The sequence below is a fragment of the Pavona decussata genome, unplaced genomic scaffold (genome assembly GCF_977016875.1).
Source record: "Pavona decussata unplaced genomic scaffold, jaPavDecu1.1 SCAFFOLD_286, whole genome shotgun sequence".
Classification (NCBI taxonomy): Eukaryota; Metazoa; Cnidaria; class Anthozoa; order Scleractinia; family Agariciidae; genus Pavona; species Pavona decussata.
In genome coordinates this window covers 1520517-1543123 of record NW_028145687.1, presented here as the reverse complement: position 1 = coordinate 1543123, position 22607 = coordinate 1520517, and the positions used below count along the sequence as shown (strand labels likewise).

The following is a 22607-nucleotide window of genomic DNA, read 5'->3' as shown; positions in this document are numbered from 1 at the left end:
GTACATGTCACGCCTAAGCCTAAGTAATTAGACAGCACACACCATTGTGTGCACTGTAATAGGACAGTTGAACTTTACCAGGGTTCTTTTCCTGCATGTTTCATAAATAAAGTGGTAATAATATTGTTCTACTTTCTCCAAAGCATCTGACACCAGAACTTTGTTTACATGTATTTGTCACAGCCATTATAATGGTTATGATTAATAATAATATTGGTAACAGGACTTTGTGTCATCCAATTCAGTCTGTAATCATACTCATGATAAAACGAATCGGACTCCTTGATAATCACTTGTATGGTTACAAACCAAATTGGACTCCACGCAGTCCTATTACCATTATTAATCTCATGGCACTAGTTGGAAGAGTTTGTTTTAACAGCAAGAAATTTTTTATGGTTTAGATTAGTTGGTTTATTGAATTCTGTATTAAAAAAAATCTTTTTGCATGATATCAACAGATATGTAGTGAGTGAATTGCTTGACACTGAGCAAAGTTACATACAGGACCTTGGTCATGTTGTCAAGGTAGGACTTTAAGACTGTAGTAGACATTTCAATCAATATAGAGTCAGCACACTGTCAGCCAACTATTGTTTTGGCTTAAGTTCTTTATTTTCATTGCATCAATGCATATGTGATTCTTTTCTGCAGGGTTACATGCAAGAGTTTTCTTCTTGTAATGATCTTCCTATGGAATTGAAAAACAAAGAAAAAGAAGTATTTTCCAACCTAGAAGAAATTTATGAGTGGCATTCAAGGTAAACAATAATATGGTTTCCTCGATGTTGTACATGTACCTAATTTCTAAGCAAAGGTTAAATCAGTCTGTGGGTAGTTAAATAATGTTGTTTTTCCTTCTGAATTCGTAGAGATTTTTACATGGAATTGAAGTGTTATGAAGATGAAGTTGAGAGAATTGGTGAAATTTTTGTACAGTCGGTGGGTAAACAATACATTAGCCACATAATACAACATACCAATACTGATAACATACTGTAAAGGTCCGAATGATCTGAGTTGCATTCATTGGGTGGGAGGTGGATGCTGTAACCACTGGATATGTGCTCTCTAAACTTTGTTCACTCTCACCATCCCTGTTCCTCCAATATTATTGTTTATTATTTTTGTCTTCCTTTCTACGTAAATTGAAGGGTTCAGTGCATTACTGACCTACAGTATGTCACAGTTCAGATCGCATTTTGTTGTAAGTTTTAGCTCAGATTCACCAGAGTTTTGGCATGTGAAGTTGAATTCCGTCAGGAAACATTACTCCAATGTTTTATTCTCTGTTTTCTGCTTCGTGTGCAATAAAAACTAGTGATCATGGGCTAGATTTCCAGTTTCATCACAAAACGAAGCACAAAAGCAGAAGAGAAAGCATTGGAGCAATGTTCCCTGTAGGAATTCAAGGCCACATGCAAAAACTCTGATGAATCTGAGCTAAAACAACAAAACGTGATTTGCAATGCATCATAGGCCAGCTATATCCCGAGCCCTTCGATTGCGTTAAACTCCACCTGACTGGATTGCCATGTGCGATCTCACCTTTTACAGCTGTATATTGTACCGTGTAGCACGAAAATTTTGCAGGAGTTTTATTTTGCGGATTGGCAATTTTTTGTGTTTTGCGGGAACAAATTTTTGCGGTTCGAGAAGACTGAAATTTTTAGTGGGAACTAAGTTTTGCGATGCTCTGGTTCAAGCAGCAGAATAATTATTTAAGTGGAAGAAACCTGAATATTTTCAACTTTTATTGGACGGCCAATTGAGTCTCAGTTCTAGTTACATATTGGAGACACATCACTGCAATACCTTAGTGCGTAAAGGGAATGAACAACAACAAAACAAAAAGCCTACTCCTACCATGCACTACCAAACAATGTTTCGTTAATATGGTTTACCACGACCGGTATTACCGTATAAAATTTTATAAGAAAGCAGTATGAATTTTTGAATTACCGTAGCTGAAACCTTTCTAGGCATACAGAGGGGCTTTCAGCTAGTATACAACTTTGAGACCTAACTGGGAGCGGCCTGTTAACTATGCCCTATTGTAACGCAATGATACAGACTCAGTCGATAATAATAACATTCTTGTTTAGTTGAACTTCTACACTTCTGTGCAGGCCGCCGCAGATGCGCCACTAGAGCATGGTTGGTCTGCTGCACAATTCAAGTCTGTCCGTTCCTTTAGACCCATTCGTGACAATCTAATGTACTGAATTGCTTTACTCTTGACAGCTCTAGTTGCTTTTTCCAATGAAAAATCATGTTAATGTTCTTGTTTAAGTCCAATGTATATCGCTCCATGCCAGTGGCATAGGTCTATTAAAAGCGGAGTTTTAAATTTGACTGAAGGGAGTTAATTTTTGCGGCGTTTTATTTTGCGGGTGTTTTTTTCTACGGGAACTAATTTTTGCGGATCTAGACCAATCCGCAAAATTCGCAAACATCAGAACCCGCAAAATTTTCATGCTACACGGTAAGCATTTTTAGAGCGTAGCTCATATGTGGATGTAGCTATTTCTGTACCTTACACAGGATGCAGCTTATACAGGGGCATTTATGACAATCAAGATATTTTCAACTTCTCTTTTCAACAGGAACAACGAATGGAAGAGTTGTACTCAGAGTATTGCAGAAACAAGCTCAGGTCTGACTCGTTAGTTCAGAAATATACAGACTCCTTCTTTCAGGTGTGTGTCATTTTCATAATAAAAAAATATAATTAACAAATCGAATGTGGTTTGGCGTTGTCTGTACTCTTATCGACAACCATATTCCTCATCACAGTGGTCAAAATGTTGTGCGCAGCCGAGTGAGTCCACAACAAATTTTGACCACTGTGATGACGAATATCGTTGTCGATAAGAGTGCAGACAACGCTAAAGCACATTCGATTTGCTTTTTACCACAATATCAACGTCAAAGAAAATTTTTACAATAACTGTCAAAATTTCCGTGCGCTGATTGACGCGAGCAGCGTTGTCTAGACTCTTATCGACAACGGAAACTTAGTCAATCAGATTGCAAGATTAGAAACAGTTGTGGTAAAATAATAATTTAATAATATTGTAATCAAGATTAAACAGTTTCTAAATAAATTAACTGTAGCTATGAGCTTTTGACTCTGTCATTGCACCTTTATCAAGTGATGAAGACTTTAGTTGTCACATGACCTAATGCAACGAATGTCTTGTGACAACATGTCTCAGTACAGGACCAGAAGATCGAAACCCTGGTCTTGGTTGAGCATTGAGGCCTGACACTGAATTTGTTAAAAATAGCGTCCCTTATGCTTCCAAGGAAGTTGTATTTATTGTTTTTGAATGCTTAAAATGTTGGGCAGTTGTTTGTCTAGAAATGGTGGTCGCACTGGTCACTTATCTGGAGTTTAACTTGAGACAATGCTGTCGGCAGTTCTCCAATGGCCTAGCTGGCATGCTGGTTGGCTCTTTGGTTATTGGGAAAGTTTGATGCTTTTCTACATGCTTGTTTGAGGCTAATCATATTTCCCCATCCTTTTCGCTTGCTGACAGCTTGTTCTTCCAACTTACCCACTCCCAGCCATTCCTCACCTTAGCCAAGCATGGTGCTCATGAATTCCTGGTAAGCATGGCAGTGCTGGGTTTTTGCCACTTACAGGGTTTTGATGGTTACGCACTGCACTTGGCAGAGGCATCCTTTATATTCAGCTCCACTGATATATTAGGTACCCACTCCCAAGCTCAGTCATTGGCGACGAGTTTTAATTAACGGCTGTTTACAAGAGGTGGCTTTAGAGACAATTGACTGTATTTTGAATTGTTAGGGCCATGAATGAATGCGATCTTCATGAGTGAAACTGGGCTTGTAATAATGTGTTTAATTGATATATTTTCTCCAGGGATGTAAAGAGAGGTTAGGACACAGGCTTCAACTGGCAGACTATCTCATCAAGCCTGTTCAGAGAATAACTAAATATCAACTACTTCTCAAGGTTAAATACTGGGTTCCATTGATTTTAATAGATTTTTTCCATTTGGTGTGATGCGATTTTATTTCATTTGCCTGGAATGGCCCTGCTTACGTTGTTTTGCAGTTGGAAAGGCCTTTAATTCTGTCACTTACATTGTATGTTTAGAGGTATTTTGTGTATTTGTATTACCAAGAATTGTGTTTTAGGGGAGTGGTCAAGACTACTATACTCGGAGAAGGACCCACCAAACCCCAAAATAGATCAGTGGTGGTCTGTGCCTGCACCCCTTTCCTAAACCTCAAACGATAGTGTCTTTATTGCATTGCCACACCTCTATAGCTATCCAGCAGTAAAAAATGACAATGGGGTTCAAATCTCACTTTCCTTGTTTATCTAGCAATGCTAATTTTGCTATCTGAACATTTCTGTTTCAAAATTAAAATGTTTGAAACCAATAAAATTTTGTTGGTAATGCTCATGAGATAGGTGGTGTCTTCGATAACCCCTCTACCCCAGACAAGGTTGGTCCTCTTCGAGCAAACTTGTTATGAACAGTTTCCTTAAAAACTATGAAATAATTTTCAGGATATTCTGAAGCATCAGGAAAGGGCAGGAGAGGACTGCAGTCAACTAGAAGTAAGTGTGAAGAAATAGAGCACAAAGCACAACTTGCAGTAATGAATTACGTGAAGGCCGGATCATGTAGTTAGCACAGAGCACTAACTGGAGACACTCTTCAGATCGAATTAAAATTTGAAACTGTTGGTTTTTGAGGAGAGAGGGAAAACTGGAGTACCCAGAGAAAAACCTCTCGGAGCAAGGACGAGAACCAACAACAAAGTCAACCCATATATGACATCAACTCCAGAACTCGAACCCGAGCCACACTGGTGGTAGCGAGCGATCTCACCACTGTGCCATCCCTGGCCGCCTGGCCTGCTTCCAGCTCTATATTTGACTTAAAAAGTAACTTATTTAAATGAAAACTGAGGTCATTAAAGGGGTTAGACAAAAAATTGAGCGAGGAGCCGAGAAATGTACTTAATATCCTTATTGTCTAAATGAACATTCAAGGGATGAGGTCATATGAAAAAATATTCTTTTGTCTGTATTCAAATATGCATCACTAGCCTCGTTCAAGGTGAACTATTCCTTTGATTTTTGATCGCAAGAACGAGGTTAGTAAGGCTAATTTGTATGCAAACAAAAGAATATTAAAATGTCAGCCATTTTTGCCTAGGGTCTATAGCCTTTTTTTCCCCTGGTCTCAATTCTTTGCCCATGTTGCAGAAAGCTCTGGAGGTTGCCTTGAGAATTCTGAAGCGTACCAATGACATGGTGAATGTGGGGATGCTACAAGGTTTTGAGGTGAGTCAGTTTAATTTCCCCAAGATGATAAGGCGTGTGAAGTGAGAGAGGTTGGTTATTGCACTAGAGTAAAGTTTTCCAGCTGCCAAAACCAAACTTGAAATCTTTTTTTGTTCGTTATTTCTTTTAGGTGAATCCTGAGGAAACTGGGGACCTTATACTCCAGGTGAGGATTTAAGATGTGGAACGCCCTAGCTCACAATCCAAAGAACCTTTTCAAATTTTAAATAAACTCAACCGGTGGACTTAGGATAGATTTAACGTTTGTAAATAATTTATGCTTTTTGCTGCGGAAATGTAATTACGTTTTGGGTGTGAACATCGACAGATTTGCATATAAATAAGTCCGTTTGTCCCTCCACTTGAAATACTTTTATTTGCTTCGGCTTTGCCAAACTAATTACAACACACGCAAGGGAAGCATTAACTCTAACTAATACAGTGTAATATGGTTTATCGTTCCTTAAAGAACCCTTTTGGCTGAGCGCACGCTATTGCCTGGCACGCGCAAACGAGCTTCATTTTTAAAGTTTGGCCCTTTATTTTGTCGCTTCAATCAGTCGTAAATTTGAATTAAAAATGCTTTCTTTATTTTGCGCTAATATTTAACTGATGGATTTGCTTTAACAAAGCAAAAACGAAGAGCTCACCCAGTTTTAATTCATTAAAACTTAAATTCTTCTTTCATCCTTCCACTCCCTCCGCCGTTTCGGCGGAGAGAAGCGACAGCCGGAAATACTTCTGCGTTCGCAGGCTATCCACTATAGAATGGTGTACGAACTTTCCTTGTCCCGAATTTTGGGAGCTAGTTGATACCTAATCTTGTTTGGTTTTTGTTCTTGTTCTTTGTTCTTTAATTCAACCGTTCTCCACTATCTGTCGAATACCTTAGTCAAAGCAGCGTTTGTTAGGATGACACAGTTCATACCTGTAGACGTGCAGTTTTTTTCTTCTTCAAAAACAGCATTCTACTATAAATTACACAACACTTTAGCTTTAGTTTCTGCCATGCTCTATAGAAGCGTTAAACAGTAAAATATTGTAATAATTACTCGGTCAGTCAACAACAAAGTCCAGTGAGTGTATCCTTTACTGCTTGGTTCACCTCTCTGATCTTCCAACAGTAAAGAATTGGGTTTAATGACGAGTTTAAGAAACCCAAATTTGCAGAATAAAACCAAGCGACGAAAATGTTTGAGGTGACTCCTCTCTGAAGGTGCAAGACGGACACGATAGCAAATGGTAGATAACAAACAACTAACGCTAACTGCACCCAAAGTGCACTGGACACTGTTCTTTTGTAACGCACTATGTTCAGTTGAACCGGTTGGCTTGGTTGTTCTTGGTGAACGTTGCCTCGTCCTTGAATCTGGTTATGGCGTAGAGTAAGGAAAATTTTCGTGTAAGAAACGATTGATGTGACTAAACAAAGTGCTACAACCACGCAACCATACCACGCGGTTATACGTTCATTCCGCAGTGTTATTGTCATTCCGGTAGTGGAGGCAACCCAAAAGACAACTAGAATTCGATATATTCGCTTCAAAGTTACAACTTGTCTGTATCTGAGTCCTAATAACAGGGCGAGAAGTCTGTCCACGCTTATGGCGGTCAGTGTAAACAAAGACACAGCACCCAAAATATTGCCTGTTGTATTTAACATAACAAATGCGTAGCGGCAAATATTCCATTGTTCTTTCAGCGACAATATAAGATAAGTAACACAAAGAGGTTCTGCAATGAGACCAACACAAAGATCAGTTGTCGCTAAGTTGCGGAACAAAAGTTTTGATGGCGGGTGAAGTGAAGTCTCCTTGTGAAGGGCAACGAGGATCAGTGTATTCCCCAGAAATGCGGTAATGGCCACAAAACCGTTTAGCGCTAAAAGGACTATCAAATGGTTGTGGGCTTCTCTATTAAATTCTGTTGAACACGCCAGCTCTTTGAATAACGTTTTCTTTGGACTTTCAGTTAAGTTTGTAAACGCCATGTTAATGCCTCGCAAAACGAACTGAATTTGTGTCGCTACTTTGCCAAGTGTTTATAATCACTATTTGCATTAAACTTTAATCTATCCTATGAATTTTTTAAGAAGCATCTGGTTTTATCAGAAGGAAGCTAAAAAAAAATAAAAGGAACTGAAGATCAGGGCAAGTTCTTTGAAAATGTATTAATTTTCAAAAATTACAATTCAATAGAAAAAAATCTATTTGTTGTAAGTCCGTATACCACGGAACCACAAGACAACCAACGCCACAAGAATATTCATTCACACTATTAAATTATGTTTCTATAAACGGCAATTGACAGGAAAATGCGGGAAGGTGACAGAGCCGAACAGTTGTTTAAGCGACATTATCACTGTTAAATAACTAAAGAGGAGGATCCAATTTGCAGTTCAGCAAATAATATTTTATCTACTGTCGCACCTGTGCAAACTTATTGAAAATCGTGCTCTCAAGGAATAAACGTACTGTCTTTTTTTGCCATGGTATGGTTATGGTTATTCTGCTATTATACAACACTCACAAAGTCCAATTTAAAAAGAAGGATACTTTAGTTTTAGTTTCTGCCATGTTTTGATAGAAGCATTCAAGAGTAAAATATTGTTATAATTAACTCGCCGGGTCATTCAACAAAAAAGTCCAGTGAGTGTGTCCTTTACTGCTTGTCTCACTTCTCTGATCTTCCAGCAGTAAAGAATTGGGTTTAATGACGAGTTTAAGTGAGCTAAATTTACAGAATAAAACCAAGCGACGAAAATGTCTGAGGTCACTCCTCTCTGAAGCTGCAAAACGGTCACGATAGCAAATGGTAGATAACAAACAACTAACGCTAACTGCACCCAAAGTGTGTTGGACACTGTTCTTTTGTAACGCTCTATGGTCAGTTGAACCGTTTGGCTTGATTGTCCTTGGTGAACGTTGCCTTGCACTTGAATCTGGTTATGGCGTAGAGTAAGGAAAATTTTCGTGTAAGAGAAGATTGACGTGACTAAACAAAGTGCTACAACCACGCAACCATACCACATGGTTATATGTTCAATCCAAAACAACGTTGTCGCTCCGGTAGTGGAGACAACCCAAAAGACAATTACAATTCGATATATTCGCGTCAAAGTTACAACTTGTCTATATCTGAGTCCTAATAACAGAGCGAGAAGTCTGTCCACGCTTATTGTAGTCAGTGTAAACAAAGACACAGGACCTGAAGTAAGGGCCGTGGTATTGAAAATAGCAAATGCGTAGCGGCAAATATTCCATCGTTCTTTCAGTGACAATATAAGATAAGTAACACAAAGAGGTTCTACAATGAGACCAACACAAAGATCAGTTGTCGCTAAGTTGCGGAACAAAAGTTTGGATGGCGCGTGAAGTGAAGTCTTCTTGTGAAGGGCAACGAGGATCAGAGTATTCCCCAGAAATGCAGTAATGGCCACAAAACCGTTTAGCACTAAAAGGACTACCAAATGGTCGTGGACTCCTCTATTAAATTCTGTTGAACATGCAAACTCTTTGAATAACGTTTCCTTTGAAACTTCAGTAAAGTTTTTAAGCGCCATGTTAATACCATGTAAAACGAACTGAATTTGTGTCGTTGCTTTGCCAAGTTTTTATAATGACTATTTGCATTAAACTTTAATCTATCTTATGAATTTTTTGAAGAAGCATCTAGTTTTGTCAAAAGAAAGCTAAAAAGAATTGAACTGAAATTCAGGGCAAGTTCTTCAAGAATGTATTAATTTTCCAAAATAACAATTCAGTGGAAAAATCTATTTGTTGTAGGTCCGTATAATACGGAACCACAAGACAACCAACGCCACAAGAATATTCATTCACACTATTAAAATATGTTTCTATGAACGGTAATTGACAGGAAAATGCGGGAAGGTGACAGAGCCGAACAGTTGTTTAAGCGACATTTTCACTGTTAAACAACTAAAGAGGAAGATCCAATTTGCAGTTCAGCCAATAATATGTTATCTACTGTCGCACCTGTGCAAACTTATTGAAAATCGTGCTCCCATGGAATAAACGTACTGTCTTTTTTTGCCATGGTGTGGTTATGGTTATTCTACTATTATGCAACACTAACTAAGTCCAATTTTAAAAGAAGGGTACTTTAGCTTTAGTTTCTGTCATGCTTTAATATAAGTATTAAACAGTAAAATATTGTAATAATTAACTCGGTCAGTCAACAAAAAAGTCTACTGAGTGTGTCCTTTACTGCTTGTCTCACTTCTCTGATCTTCCAACAGTAAAGAATTGGGTTTAATGACGAGTTTAAGTGAGCCAAAGTTGCAGAATATAACCAAGCGACGTAAAGGTTTGACGTGACTCCTCTCTGAAGGCGCAAAACTTTCACGATAGCAAGTGGCAGATAACAAACCACTAACGCTAACTGCACCCAAAGTGCGCTGGACACTGTTCGTTTGTAACGCGCGATGTTCAGTTGAACCGGTTGGCTTGGTTGTCCTTGGTGAACGTTGCCTTGTGGTTGAATCTGGTTATGACGGAGAGCAAGGAAAATTTTCGTGTAAGAGAAGATTGAGGTGACTAAACAAAGTCCTACGCCCACGCAAATATACCACGACGTTATATGTTCAATCCAAAACAACGTTGTCGCTCCGGTAGCGGAGACAACCCAAAAGACAATTACAATTCGATATATTCGCTTCAAAGTTACAACTTGTCTGTATCTGAGTCCTAATAGCAGAGCGAGAAGTCTGTCCACGCTTATTGTGGTCAGTGTAAACAAAGACGTAGGACCTACCATAAGGGCAGTAGTACTGAAAATAGCAAATGCGTATCGACAAATATTCCATCGTTCTTTCAGTGACAATATAAGATAAGTAACACAAAGAGGTTCTACAATGAAACCAATACAAAGATCAGTTATCGCTAAGTTGCGGAACAAGAGTTTGGACGGCGCGTGAAGTGAAGACTCCTTGTGAAGAGCAACGAGGATCAGAGTATTCCCCAGAAATGCAGTAATGGCCACAAAACCGTTTAGCGCTAAAAGGATTTTCAAATGGTTGTGGACTTCTCTATTAAATTCTGTTGAACACGCCAGGTCTTCGAATAACGTTTTCTTTGGAATTTTAGTTACGTTTGTAAACGCCATGTTAATGCCATGCAAAACGAAGTGAATTTGTGTCGTTGCTTTGCCAAGTTTTTATAATGACTATTTGGATTAAACTTTAATCTATCTTACAAATTTGTTTAAGAAGCATCTGGTTTTATCAGAAGGAAGTTAAAAAGAATTGAACTGAAGTTCAGGGCAAGTTCTTCTAAAATGTATTAATTATTAAAAAATTACAATTCAGTAGAAAAATCTATTTGTTGTAAGTCCGTATACCACGGAACCACAAGACAACCAACGCCACAAGAATATTTACACTATTAAAATATGTTTCTGTAAACGATAATTGACAGGAGGATGCGGGAAGATGACAGAGCAGGAGATTTGTTTAATTTTATCACTGTTAAATAACTAAAGAGGAACATCCAATTTGCAGTTCAGCAAATAATATTTTATCTACTGTCGCACCTGTGCAAACTTATTGAAAATCGTGCTCTCAAGGAATAAACGTACTGTCTTTTTTTTTGCCATGGTATGGTTATGGTTATTCTATTTTTAGACAACATTCACAAAGTCCAGTTTAAAAAGAAGAGTACTAAGTTTTAGTTTCTGCCATGCTTTGATAGAAGCATCAAACATTAAAATATTATTGTAATAATTAACCCGATCGACAAAAAAGTCCAGTGAGTGTGTCCTTCACCGCTTGTCTCACTTCTCTGATCTTCCAACAGTAAAGAATTGGGTTTAATGACGAGTTTAAGAGAGCCAAATTTGCAGAATAAAACCAAGCGACGTAAAGGTTTGACGTGACTCCTCTCTGAAGGTGCAAAATTGTCACGATAGTACATGGTAGATGACAAACCACTAACGCTACCTGCACCCAAAGTGCGCTGGACACTGTTCTTTTGTAACGCGCTGTCTTCAGTTGAACTGGTTGGCTTGGTTGTCCTTGGTGAACGTTGCCTTGTGCTTGTATTTGGTTTTGGCGTAGAGTAAGGAAAATTTTCGTGTAAGAGAAGATTGACGTGACTATGCAAAGTGCTACAACCACGCAACCATACCACGCGGTTATATGTTCAATCCAAAACAACGTTGTCGCTCCGGTAAAGGAGACAACCCAAAAGACAACTACAATTCGATATATTCGCTTCAAAGTTACAATTTGTCTGTATCTGAGTCCCAATAGCAGAGCGAGGAGTCTGTCCACGCTTATTGTAGTCAGTGTAAACAAAGAAATAGGACCTAAAGTAAGGGCTGTGGTACTGAAAATAGCAAATGCGTAGCGGCAAATATTCCATCGTTCTTTCAGTGACAATATAAGATAAGTTACACAAATAGGTTCTACGATGAGACCAACACAAAGATCAGTTATCGCTAAGTTGCGGAACAAAAGTTTGGATGGCGCGTGAAGTGAAGACTCCTTGTGAAGGGCAACGAGGATCAGAGTATTCCCCAGAAATGCAGTAATGGCCACAAAACCGTTTAGCGCTAAAAGGACCACCAAATAGTTGTGGACTCCTCTATTAAATTCTGTTGAACACGGCAGGTCTTCGAAAAACGTTTTCTTTGGAACTTCAGTTAAGTTTGTAAACGCCATGTTGATGCCATGCAAAACGAAGTGAATTTGTGCCGTTGCTTTGCCAAGTTTTTATAATGACTATTTGCATTAAACTTTAATCTGTCTTATGAATTTTTTTAAGAAGCATCTGGTTTTGTCAAAAGAAAGTTAAAAAGAATTGAACTGAAATTCAGGGCAAGTTCTTCGAGAATGTATTAATTATTAAAAAATTACAATTCAGTAGAAAAATCTATTTGTTGTAAGTCCGTATACCACGGAACCACAAGACAACCAACGCCACAAGAATATTCATTCACACTATTAAATAATGTTTCTATAAACCGTAATTGACAGGAAGATGCGGGAAGATGACAGAGCAGGAGAGTTGTTTTAGCGACATTGTCACTGTTAAATAACTTAAGAGGAGGATCCAATTTGCAGTTCAGCAAATAATATTTGATCTACTGTCGCACCTGTGCAAACTTATTGAAAATCGTGCTCTCATGGAATAAACGTACTGTCCTTTTTTATCATGGTATGGTTATTAGAGCTACAAAAACATGAAAAAAGATAAAGGAAAATTTGTGTGCATTCGATATAGAAGACGTTAACTTTTTTCATAGTCTTAGTGGGAGTTTTATTCAGCCATTTAAAGGGGCAGTGTCACCGATTTTTTGTGTCACTTTGAATAGCCAAAAAACATACTTGAATCGATGAAATCGTCAAAATAATGGTTCAGTTTTGTTTACAACAACCCCAATAATGCACAGAAACTAGTATTAATTTTTTTTTTTTTTTTTCAATTCAATTCAATTCAATTTTATTTGCCATTAACAAAAAAATACAACATAAATACATTATAGACGACGCACAATATTCTTACTATTACAATATTCATACTTGACTATTTACAATATTAAATGTGTTAAAGGCTAGGAAGCCTATATAGAAGCCGGGGGCTTATTAACTATAGGCTTCCTAGAACTATTGGATAAACCATAGAAGTTAAGGGTACTGATTGAAATTACAATATTCATACTTGACTATTTACAATATTAAATGTGTTAAAGGCTAGGAAGCCTATATAGAAGCCGGGGGCTTATTAACTATAGGCTTCCTAGAACTATTGGATAAACCATAGAAGTTAAGGGTACTGATTGAAATTTCCAATTAAATTTTTTTTTTTAAAGAAGAAAAAAAAAAAAAAAGAAAAAAAAGAAAAGGTAAAGAAAAGGTGTGTATCTCAACAAAGAGTTAATTATCTTTTGCTGGGGATGGCGAGGATGGAAATGGATTGCAACTTGAAAAAATTGGCCAGTTTTTTCAAGTTCCTCCTGTGTATTGTAGAGAAGTCGTCAAAAACTGCTTATAGTTTGTTCTTCCCTGGATAAATACCTTGATATTTCCTTCTCGGTGCTCTAACAGCAATTTCATGTTAGAAAAAAGGTTCTTTGTCAAATATGTTAGCCATTTCGACGAAAATATAGCAAAAGCGCTGTGACAGTGTCCCTTTAAGAATGCAAATCTGATTGACTTGTAGTGGCCGATGTGCCAAAGCAATTCCTTTCAGTTGCGTCTCAATGAACACAACAGAGATCTCATTCAGTAACCGACCTTAGTATAAACTTAATATCGAACAACAACGCGACAAACTTGATAACACAAAAGCGCAACAGACCTGGCACATGAAAAATCGCCCTGCACTTACGCTTTGCGTCTTAAACTTGTCATTCTCTCCATTCTCTAACATTTAATTAAATATGGCGGCAAACGGTAGAGGGTAGGTTAAATTCGACTACTTTTTTGCAGTCTAACGCATAAAATAGTTCAATGAAGCAGTCTACAGTCATTGATGCTCCTTTCACTAATAATTTTTCTTTGTTTACTCTCAGGATGAGTTTCTGGTTGTTGATGGAAAAGCGAAACTGACAAAAGGAAAAGAGAGGAGAGTTTTTCTGTTTGAGAAAATAATTATTTTCAGCGAACCAATGACAAGAGAAGGAGGGCTCCCGGCCTACAAATATATACATAGCATGAAGGTAGATATGGAATTTATTGCATGTTCATTAGCTAATAATATACAGACGTTTCTGTAGGTAAGTTGACATGTTAATTTAGATTCAAATTCTATATATAAATTTGAGGCAAATTGAGAATAGGCGTAAGGTGGCTGTAACTGCGATTATGGCCGTTTTGTTGCTCCAAATTTAGTCTTGTTTTGCTGCTAAAAGACAATCATTCATTTACTGGCATCGTGTTACTAGTTGCGGAAAAATGCCTCGTGTAAAATTGCTTTTACTTCCTTTTGCAACGTTTTGAGATACGTTGTAGCCTGTTAAATACATTCTGTGACTTGTTTTGCAATTCGCTCGTCTTCGTTGCTTTGCAAATTGCTGGAAACATTGCTTGGCGTAACAGCAACTTGATATAGAGAGCTTTAGAATTACCTTTACGGCAAACGTAAGAAATGACTACGTGACCATGTTTATACTTGATTTGCCGCTCGCTGTTTTCAGTTTCTCCGTAATTTTAGTAGTTTTTATGTTTGCACAAAAGGTCGTAATTATTTTGCACTATTAACATGTCATTTTTTCAAGAAACTCACGTTTGCAGTAAACGCGATTCTTAATAATTCTTAATAGAGAGGTTAAGAATGACGGTTATGGCAAACGGCAAACGTGTGATATGACCACGTGACGACGTTTATCAGTCCTATATTTGCCGCTTGCTGTTTTCAATTTCTCTGTCAAATCGAGTTGTTTTGCGTCAGCATCAAAGGCCAGAATTAGTTTGCACTATTCTCATCTTTGTACTCTTTATGTCAAGAAAACATAAACGCGAATCTCACGTTTGCCGCTTGCCGTACTGAAACGCGACTCTTAATCTCTTTAATTTCTCTGTTTATTTGTCATTTTTCGGCAGACAAAAGGTGTTGGCCAAACCGAGTCGGTGGATAGCGACCCTTGCAAGTGGGCAGTTTGGATAAGAAAACTTGGAGGAGCTGAAATATTTATCCTGAAAGCGTCTTCGCCGGAAAACAAGGAAATGTGGATCAAGTCTATCAAGGAATGTCGCGACAAAAAAAGACCTGGACTTTTAAAAGGTTTAGTATACCGGGCCACCCCGCAGCACACATGAGCCGCCATGTGGAAGCCGTTGTCCAGCACTGTCTTCAGTTTAACTTCGCCTAAATTGCTTTAAGTCGCATTAGTATGCTGACATGTATGCCTGTATTCTAGTTCCGTCTAATTTTCTTGAATGTTCTGTTCTCATTTTTTCCAGGTTGGTATAAAAACAGGGGTCGAAGTGCAGAGAAGGAAGCAGAGTAAGTGAACATTTCGTTAACTCTTGTGTTGTGAAGGTTTTTGTTTCCACGACCAGTTGACTGTTCCCAGCTGAGCTCGTAGCTCAGTTGGTTAGAGCGCTGGTGATCTAATCGAGAGGTCGTTGGTTCAAATCCCGCCGAGGGCTAGCAAGCCTGGAGAACTTTAAGCGCAGACGTTCTCACTTTAGCACTCAATAAGTAATAGAGAGATTTAGCATCGCGTATACGTGAAATGCGAACGGCAAAAATGAACACGTGACCACGATTTTCCCGCCAGTTTTTCGCGTTTGCCGGTTGCCGCGTTTCTATGTGAAAACTGGCTATTTCGCGTTTGCCGTCTACGTGAAAACTACGTAAGTATTGCTTCCTTTTTTTCTTATGCATTTAAGTAGTGAATTGTTGAAAACAAGCACCCCAATAATTTTTCCGGCAATTCATTCTAGGGCAAATTAAATTTCCTTCATAACTCACTCCTTACCGCACTTTCCTTCATGAACTCACCACAGTGAATCGCAAAACATGTTCATCGAAACCTGCAAAATTTAAAGCTAATTTAAAAGGTTCACGCTATTTTACGTGAAACGTGAAACGGCAAGGTGACGTTTGCCGCTTCACGTAAACGCGATGCTAAATCTCTCTAATTTCATTCCATTTCTAATTTTTCTTGTATTGTTTCTAGCTCTACCGATGGGGGACTGCTCAAGATTCTTACACAAAGGCCGGGTGGATTAAGGCGCACAACAGTTAAACGAAAGTCTTCCAAAGTCGTTTCCACAGGGAAGAAAGGACGAGAGATGAGCGCCTCGGAACAACTCAGGGAAAATATCAGAAAATATCGCACGGAAGAGAGACTTCTAGCGGCGGATCCCACGTCATTCGGTGAGGATAATGAAGAATGTGACGGGCAGATACACGGAACCTCGTTGGATCAATCGTCTGTTCCCCAGTCCCCCAGTGCTGAGAAGGAAGCGGAGATCAAAGTGGCCGAAATGTCCTTGGGAGAGCGTTGGCTGAAGTTAGAAGCCGAGGTGGGCGTAATTCTCAAATTTGTTGTCAGTCTCGCAAGGGAGGCTGTTTGATAATGGAGTTTGGTCATTTCCTTACCAGAGTTGAACTCCCGCATTTGAACTGAACAAAGTCCCAAGCATTTAAAACTCAATGGCTCCACAGTAAAGTACTGCTCCTTCTGTTGAAACAAGAAACCCTTTTAATAAACAGCACCACAGGAACGTACTGCCCAGTAGCTTTCATGGAATGATCACTAATTAGGGTTTATTTACGGCACCAAAAGTTAGACAAAAACTACATAATTCATGGTAACCTCTTAAGTTCTCTAAATTTTAACCGACACAAACCAAAACAAGCTAGTGATAAATTTATGGAGAAGTGGGCTACTGTAGTTTTAAAGAAACTGCGGTTTTTTATGCGTCGGTGGGGAGTAGAAGCAAGTGTTTGGTTTATCAACAGAGTTGAAAACTAAAGGTAAATTGGCCACCTTAAAGCGATTCGAGTCCTGACTTTTCGAGCGTTAGCCCTTCGTCAGAGCGTATCGTTAACGCTCGAAAAGTCAGCACTCGAATCTCTTAACGGTGGCCAATTTACCTTTAGTTATCAACTCTGTCGATAAACCAGGTATAAGTGATAAATTTAGACGGTGAATAGAAAGCTGTTCAATAAGTATTGCTCTCAAACGTCTGTGCTCTTGATTTTCAGTTTAGGTTGCTTTGTAGCTTGTGCTAAACCTTTTATTTTGTTTTATTTCATTTTGATTTCAGGAAAACCAGCTTCACAAACTTTTGCATGTAACTAGAATGATAGCAGCGAGGTTGCTGCAACTGAGAGACCGCGAGCGGGCCCTGGGGACTTATAGTGACGTCATTGCAGCGATGCTTTCCCTAGATGAGCTGAGAAGACTTGAAGGAGTAAGTCCTCTGAGAAGCGTAATTGTACTGGTGAAATCACAATAGTTCGGCCTTTTTACGGTTTTGATTAGGAGGGTTTTTATGAAGTTTTAAGTACGGTGCCTAATTTTGTTACTGTGCATACGTTCTGCGCATCTCGAGATACTCAACTAGAGTTTCCTGTGGGTGGTGCCTACTAATACAGGGATATTATGCGGGGAAAGCAGAACTCAGCAAGTGCTCTTGGTCTTTAAAAAGAAAATTTGGGGTAACGATGCATTTTTCAGAGATAAAAAGCTTCAATTTTGAACAAAACTCCATACATTTCTTCGTATTTTACTGTTTTTTAGAATAATTGTTGCTTAATTATCTCTAAAGAAGTGATTGGTTACCCCCAAATGTCTTTTTGAATTTCTCCCCGGAATAGCCCTTGCTAAGATCTGCTTTCTCTGCATAGTCATAAACCAAACAAAAATACTTCTTTATTAGTAGGCACCGTCCTTAATTGACCAATTATCCTTAGGACAAACTCCTTGTAAAATTCCTAATCAGATTCTAGTGTACTTACAGATGTTTAAAGTCGGCAGAAACACCTTACATTGAATGTACTTTTTGCCATGTTTCAAGATGGCGTCGGCGGCCGGGAAAAGGCCTATTTTGCATTATGCAGAATAGTGTTATTGCTCCGCTTTGAATCTAGTCTCCCACGCAGTCCTTATTAGGGTCGTCACGCAACATAACGCCAGAAGCGTTGCGTGACGACCGTAATAACGGCTCCTTGGGAGGCTACTTTGAATCGGATGCTAGTCTATTGCGTGGTTAACCCCCAGGATTTGTCAATTTGCTCAAGTCCCTAACAATTCCAAAAACAAAGTAAAGTGTGTACACTGGAGAGGGGTCAGTTGTCTTAACAAAAGAGCACACACACTATGACAATGGAAACCAGGTCTGGAGACGCCTACCTCATATTGATGTTTGACAGGCTGTAGAAAACTATTTCACCACTGCACCATCACAAACTGTGGTGTAGAAGTGTCATGTTATGATTTACAGATTACGAAAAACAGTTGGAAAATCCTTGAAAGGGTATACGAAATTTTACGTTGTTGTATTTTATTTTCAGTTGTTCGTTTCCCGGGATGTTCTACTAAGCCGAAGTTTGGAAGTTTATGAAGCATACAGAAAGGAACAGGCAAACGTTGGGTAATTCATCAAATGATAAACGAAATGTCAAAAATGCATTTGTAGCTTTTGGGTATATGGATCAGTGAAATCCTAACGGTATTATCAACCAAATTAAAGCTACTGGGCAGTAGTTTCCTATAGTGCTGTTCATTATGCTGTGCAAGGAAGCTCGAAGGTTTGAGTCTGTGGATGAAATCCTAAAGTGTGGGCATTCAAATGAAAGCTACTGAGCAGTACTTGCCTGTGGTGCTGTTTATTATGCTGCACAAGGTGATTCTAACTTTTGAGTCTGTGATGAAATCCTAAAGTGTGAGCATTCAAATGAAAGCTACTGAGCAGTACTTTCCTGTGGTGCTGTTTATTATGCTGTACAAGGTGATTCTAACTTTTGAGTCTGTGGATGAAATCCTAAAGTGTGAGCATTTAAATGAAAGCTACTGAGCAGTACTTTCCTGTGGTGCTGTTTATCATGATTATGTCTAAGAACTTTCAAGTCTATGGGTGAAATTCTTTAACTGTTAATCAATTCGTTTCTATTTTTTGTTACTTTAAACAAGTCTTCTCTGTTTGTTGCAGTTTTGACGTGGAGGATTCTTATAACTCACTAACAAGTCTTCTTAATGAAACCGCTGGGTGAGTTCAGTTGTCTGAGTAGCCATTCCAATGAAAAGCCCTTTTGTATGATGATTTTAAATATGCTGTGCAAAATTGACTTTAACTTTTAAGCTTGAGGGTGAACTTGTAGCTGTAACCGCCCTCCCTCCCCTATTCAACTAACTGACTAACTATACTTTTCCATGGTGCTGTTTATTATACTGTACAAGGTAAGTTTAACGTTTCAGTTAAGGGGAGAAAATAATTACAATGAGGCTTGTGTCAACCTTCAAGGGAAAGCTATTGAACAATATATTCGTGTGGTACTACTTATCACCTAGTACAAGTCCCACCAGATGATCCTATTTTTTTAATTTATTGGTGAAATCTTAAAGAGCGTCCATTCAAATGAAAGCTGCTGAGCAGTACTTTCCTGTGGTACTGTTCATTATGCGGTACAATGTGGTTCTAACTTTTGAGTCTATGGATAAAATCCTGAAGTGTGACCATTCAAATGAAAGCTACTGAGCAGTACTTCCCTGTGGTGCTGTTTGTCCTGCTGGGTATGGTAGTTTCAACTTTAACTCATGAAACCCATTAAGTGTTAGTTTTCATTGAGAGTTACTAACCAGCACTTTCTTGTTTTACGCCTTTTAATGCTGCACACAATTGTTCTTACTCTCAAGTGCCGTTTCTTTTTAGATTTGCCAGTGTCGTTAGAGGTACCACATGGTCCATTGTTCTCTACTCCATAACAGCTACAGCAGCCTCCAGGGAGCAGCATTGGCGAGAGGCTTCACAGGCGTTCTACCGCGTGTCCATGGTGTACAGTAACATGCAGGAAACCATGTGCGCAGGTATTGACATCCGGCTCTTACCACGTGTTTAAACCACGCCCAGTTTTCGACATGCTAATAACTGAAGACTGCAAACCATGTAACAAATCGACGGCAGTTTTCTATGGTCTGTACTCTTTTAGTATAAATCTACTAGCATTCAATCACGAATGCTGTTCTCTTATTGGCTACGCTACTCACTATCTATTCTGTTGTAGATAGTGAGTAGAGCGAGTAGCCAAACAGTGTGCGGTCGTGCACAAAATGGCGGCAGCTTCTTCGCGTTTTTGAAGAGTCTGTGAAGAGGATTTTAAACGATTAGTAGTTTTATAATAAAATAATTAGATTATTCGCTCTCAATTTCTATGCTTCGCCCTCATCAACTATCACGCGATAGACATTTCGAGCTCATAATCTAATTTTTAATTAGACCTTAAAATGACGTTATAAACTGTTCAAATATCAAGTGGAACCACGAGCCGCAGGCACGTTGTATCACTGCCAAGTTTTGAACATTTTATGGTGTCATTTTATGGTCTTAAGAGTATAGACCATAGAAAACTGCCGTCGATTTGTTTTTTGTTTTTTTACAATAACATGGAAAAAGTACGAGCGGAATTGGCGTGATTTCTATTCCTCAGTTGTTTCATTCTAAGTATTCAACATTCCCATTCATATTTTCGTCCACACAGTTTTCTTCCTCTGCAAAACGAAAAACAACTGAGGAATATAGAAATCACGAGAAGCATTCCTGTATTGACGTCACAGCCCTACTATCCCCAGTCTCCCGTTTTGCGCGGTATTGTACCCAACCGGAAGTGAGATTTGACACTTTTATACGTCTCAAACGCGGGGAAGAAAAATTGATATGGACGTTTTTTCGATGTTTATACGAGAAGAACATGGAGATTTGTATCAAGTAAATAAAAAAATTCTTTTTAACATTGATTATCTCTTCTGTCTTTTCTCAGTTGATAGTTTACTCGATGCACACTGGATGTGCTGCCAAGCAGAAGACTATCTCACAGCTTTGCAGTTTCTGTACAATGGTTTCATCCGAGCGCTGGCGGCAAAAGACTTGATGAGGTGTTTAAGGTGAGAAAACCGTTTGAGTTGTATTGCCAATAGCTAAGCAATCTCTTACGTAGAAAAAACGTTAGCTAGCTTTAGCAGTGACGACGGTCAACGACAGCAATGAGAACGTCAAAAAAGCAATAGGCTTAAAAACCAAAACAACAACTCTGCACGTGCATTACAGCTTTTGGTACATTTCTTTGCCGTCACTGCACGACTAAGACGTGAAATTTCCTGATGGGACTTGGGTGCGGTCTCCAAGAATTCAACTCTTTCTAAACTTGGGCGCGGTCTCTAAGAATTAAACTCCAGGAAATTTCACCTACATTTGACATTTAAAGCGAGTTGGAATAATGGCGACGACGTTTGAAAAAACGCGAATTCATTGTAATAGTGACGTTTTCACTGCTGTCGTCTTCATCGTTGCTTAAGCTCCCTATTTTCCGAGGAAGACTGCGGATCAGTAGGTATCTAGACACTGGATGCTGAAGAGTGTATGGAGAACACCTTTTAAGTAATTCCATTAAGTCCCTGGCCATCCTTCTAATAAGCCCCTCATTCAGAGATAAAAGATGCCAATAATTCTCGTACTTCTATTACGTCCTCCCCCACACCCGTTTCCAATGTGGATTGTGAGTTATTGTATCGCGTGCTGTCTGTTATGCGCGACCAACGTTACTTAGAGTAAGCAAGCTGCCATTCACTAAAATAGTGAACATATTTTTTTTTTATTTTAGCAGTGCATCTACGTTTTTGTTACAATGTCGGAAATCAGCACATGCATGCCCCTCCCTCTCCTCCCTCTATAAAGTACTCCGTCTCGCCTTTAATATTCTCCCTCCCCACCCTCCCGGTGGTCCTTTTTGTTTACTTAGATTGGAGCAACAAGCCTTAAGCTTGGTAGACAAGATCAAGTCATTAGGCCCCAAAGTCCTTCAGATGGCGACAGAAGAGAGAGAACTGGACGCTAGACAACAGGTCAGCACACACCATGTGGAGTTCCTGGTTAACATGAGCCGAGCGACTAGACGGAAGGACTGGGCCTGGTTTGAAATTTTGGAAACTGAACTTCAGAAATTGTATGTATTGCAATGAAACTCCTACTTTATTTACAATGAATAATGAAGTGAAGGTTCTCGTTTCATTGAGAAGGCGAGTTTGATGACATGTCCATATTCGTTGCTTTGTTTACAAGGCCATTATCGTTCCCTTGTTTAACTTTCTATCGCACGCTTTCCTCTACTATGTACAGTGCTGGTATATGCCGATAGCTTTGTGCAAAAGGGTGTGGGTTTATTCCTAATTTAGTTTGAAACGGAGGGTTTTTGCCTGTTTGATCTGAGAGAGTGTAGGTTTAAGGGTTCAGGGACAAGATTCACGAAGCTCTCCTAATAAGATAAGATGCATCCTAAGCATTGTCATTGTTGGAATGAAAACAGACGCTACTGATGATAAGCTTAAGGTCTGAAACAGGTAACTGAAAATCAAATATTCTTGTCCATTTCAAGATGTATTTTTGTTTTTCTTTTCCAACGTCTTGAATAAACTAGTATGTTATGTTATGTCACGTAACGTTACGTTGTGTTATGCTGCGTTACGTTACGTTACGTTATGTTGCGTTACGATACGTTATGTTGTTACGTTACGTTACGTTATGTGATGCCGCGTTACGTTACGTTGCGTTACGATACGTTATTGTTATGTTATGTTATGCTGTTACGTA

The 22607-nt window shown here is 38.9% G+C and overlaps 3 protein-coding genes across 4 annotated transcripts in view; 1 reads left to right on the top strand and 2 right to left on the bottom strand.

The window, feature by feature from the left end:
* Positions 1 to 22607, top strand: part of LOC146455108 (uncharacterized) — a 33396-nt gene that overhangs the window by 9891 nt on the left and 898 nt on the right. The window contains exons 7-24 of the mRNA XM_085094778.1: positions 462 to 528; positions 655 to 761; positions 873 to 942; positions 2607 to 2699; positions 3890 to 3982; positions 4547 to 4597; positions 5252 to 5329; positions 5460 to 5495; positions 13862 to 14008; positions 14892 to 15072; positions 15252 to 15294; positions 15974 to 16322; positions 17070 to 17216; positions 18319 to 18398; positions 18957 to 19013; positions 19677 to 19831; positions 20782 to 20905; positions 21760 to 21963. Of these exons, the coding sequence (XP_084950904.1) occupies positions 462 to 528; positions 655 to 761; positions 873 to 942; positions 2607 to 2699; positions 3890 to 3982; positions 4547 to 4597; positions 5252 to 5329; positions 5460 to 5495; positions 13862 to 14008; positions 14892 to 15072; positions 15252 to 15294; positions 15974 to 16322; positions 17070 to 17216; positions 18319 to 18398; positions 18957 to 19013; positions 19677 to 19831; positions 20782 to 20905; positions 21760 to 21963 (2082 nt within the window). The remainder of the gene's footprint in view (positions 1 to 461; positions 529 to 654; positions 762 to 872; positions 943 to 2606; positions 2700 to 3889; positions 3983 to 4546; positions 4598 to 5251; positions 5330 to 5459; positions 5496 to 13861; positions 14009 to 14891; positions 15073 to 15251; positions 15295 to 15973; positions 16323 to 17069; positions 17217 to 18318; positions 18399 to 18956; positions 19014 to 19676; positions 19832 to 20781; positions 20906 to 21759; positions 21964 to 22607) is intronic.
* On the bottom strand, positions 5603 to 7431 carry LOC146455110 (melanocyte-stimulating hormone receptor-like). Its single transcript, XM_085094799.1, has one exon. It carries the CDS (start codon positions 7317 to 7319, stop codon positions 6390 to 6392), a length of 930 nt encoding a protein of 309 aa, XP_084950925.1. The 5' UTR covers positions 7320 to 7431; the 3' UTR covers positions 5603 to 6389.
* Positions 7582 to 13855, bottom strand: LOC146455109 (trace amine-associated receptor 8a-like). Of its 2 annotated transcripts, none has more exons than XM_085094797.1 (2): positions 13218 to 13855; positions 7582 to 12742 (listed from the first exon to the last, which is right to left on the bottom strand). In XM_085094797.1, exon 2 carries the CDS (start codon positions 10451 to 10453, stop codon positions 9524 to 9526), a length of 930 nt encoding a protein of 309 aa, XP_084950923.1. In that variant the 5' UTR covers positions 10454 to 12742; positions 13218 to 13855; the 3' UTR covers positions 7582 to 9523. The 2 variants fall into 2 exon arrangements, with proteins under 2 accessions (XP_084950923.1, XP_084950922.1); XM_085094796.1 differs by having other exon boundaries at positions 10495 to 12742.

Excerpts from the sequence above, each read along its gene's own strand:
- LOC146455109 (XM_085094796.1), bottom strand. The coding sequence starts at position 12,008 with ATGGCGTTTACAAACTTAACTGAAGTTCCAAAGAAAACGTTTTTCGAA.
- LOC146455110 (XM_085094799.1), bottom strand. The coding sequence starts at position 7,319 with ATGGCGTTTACAAACTTAACTGAAAGTCCAAAGAAAACGTTATTCAAA.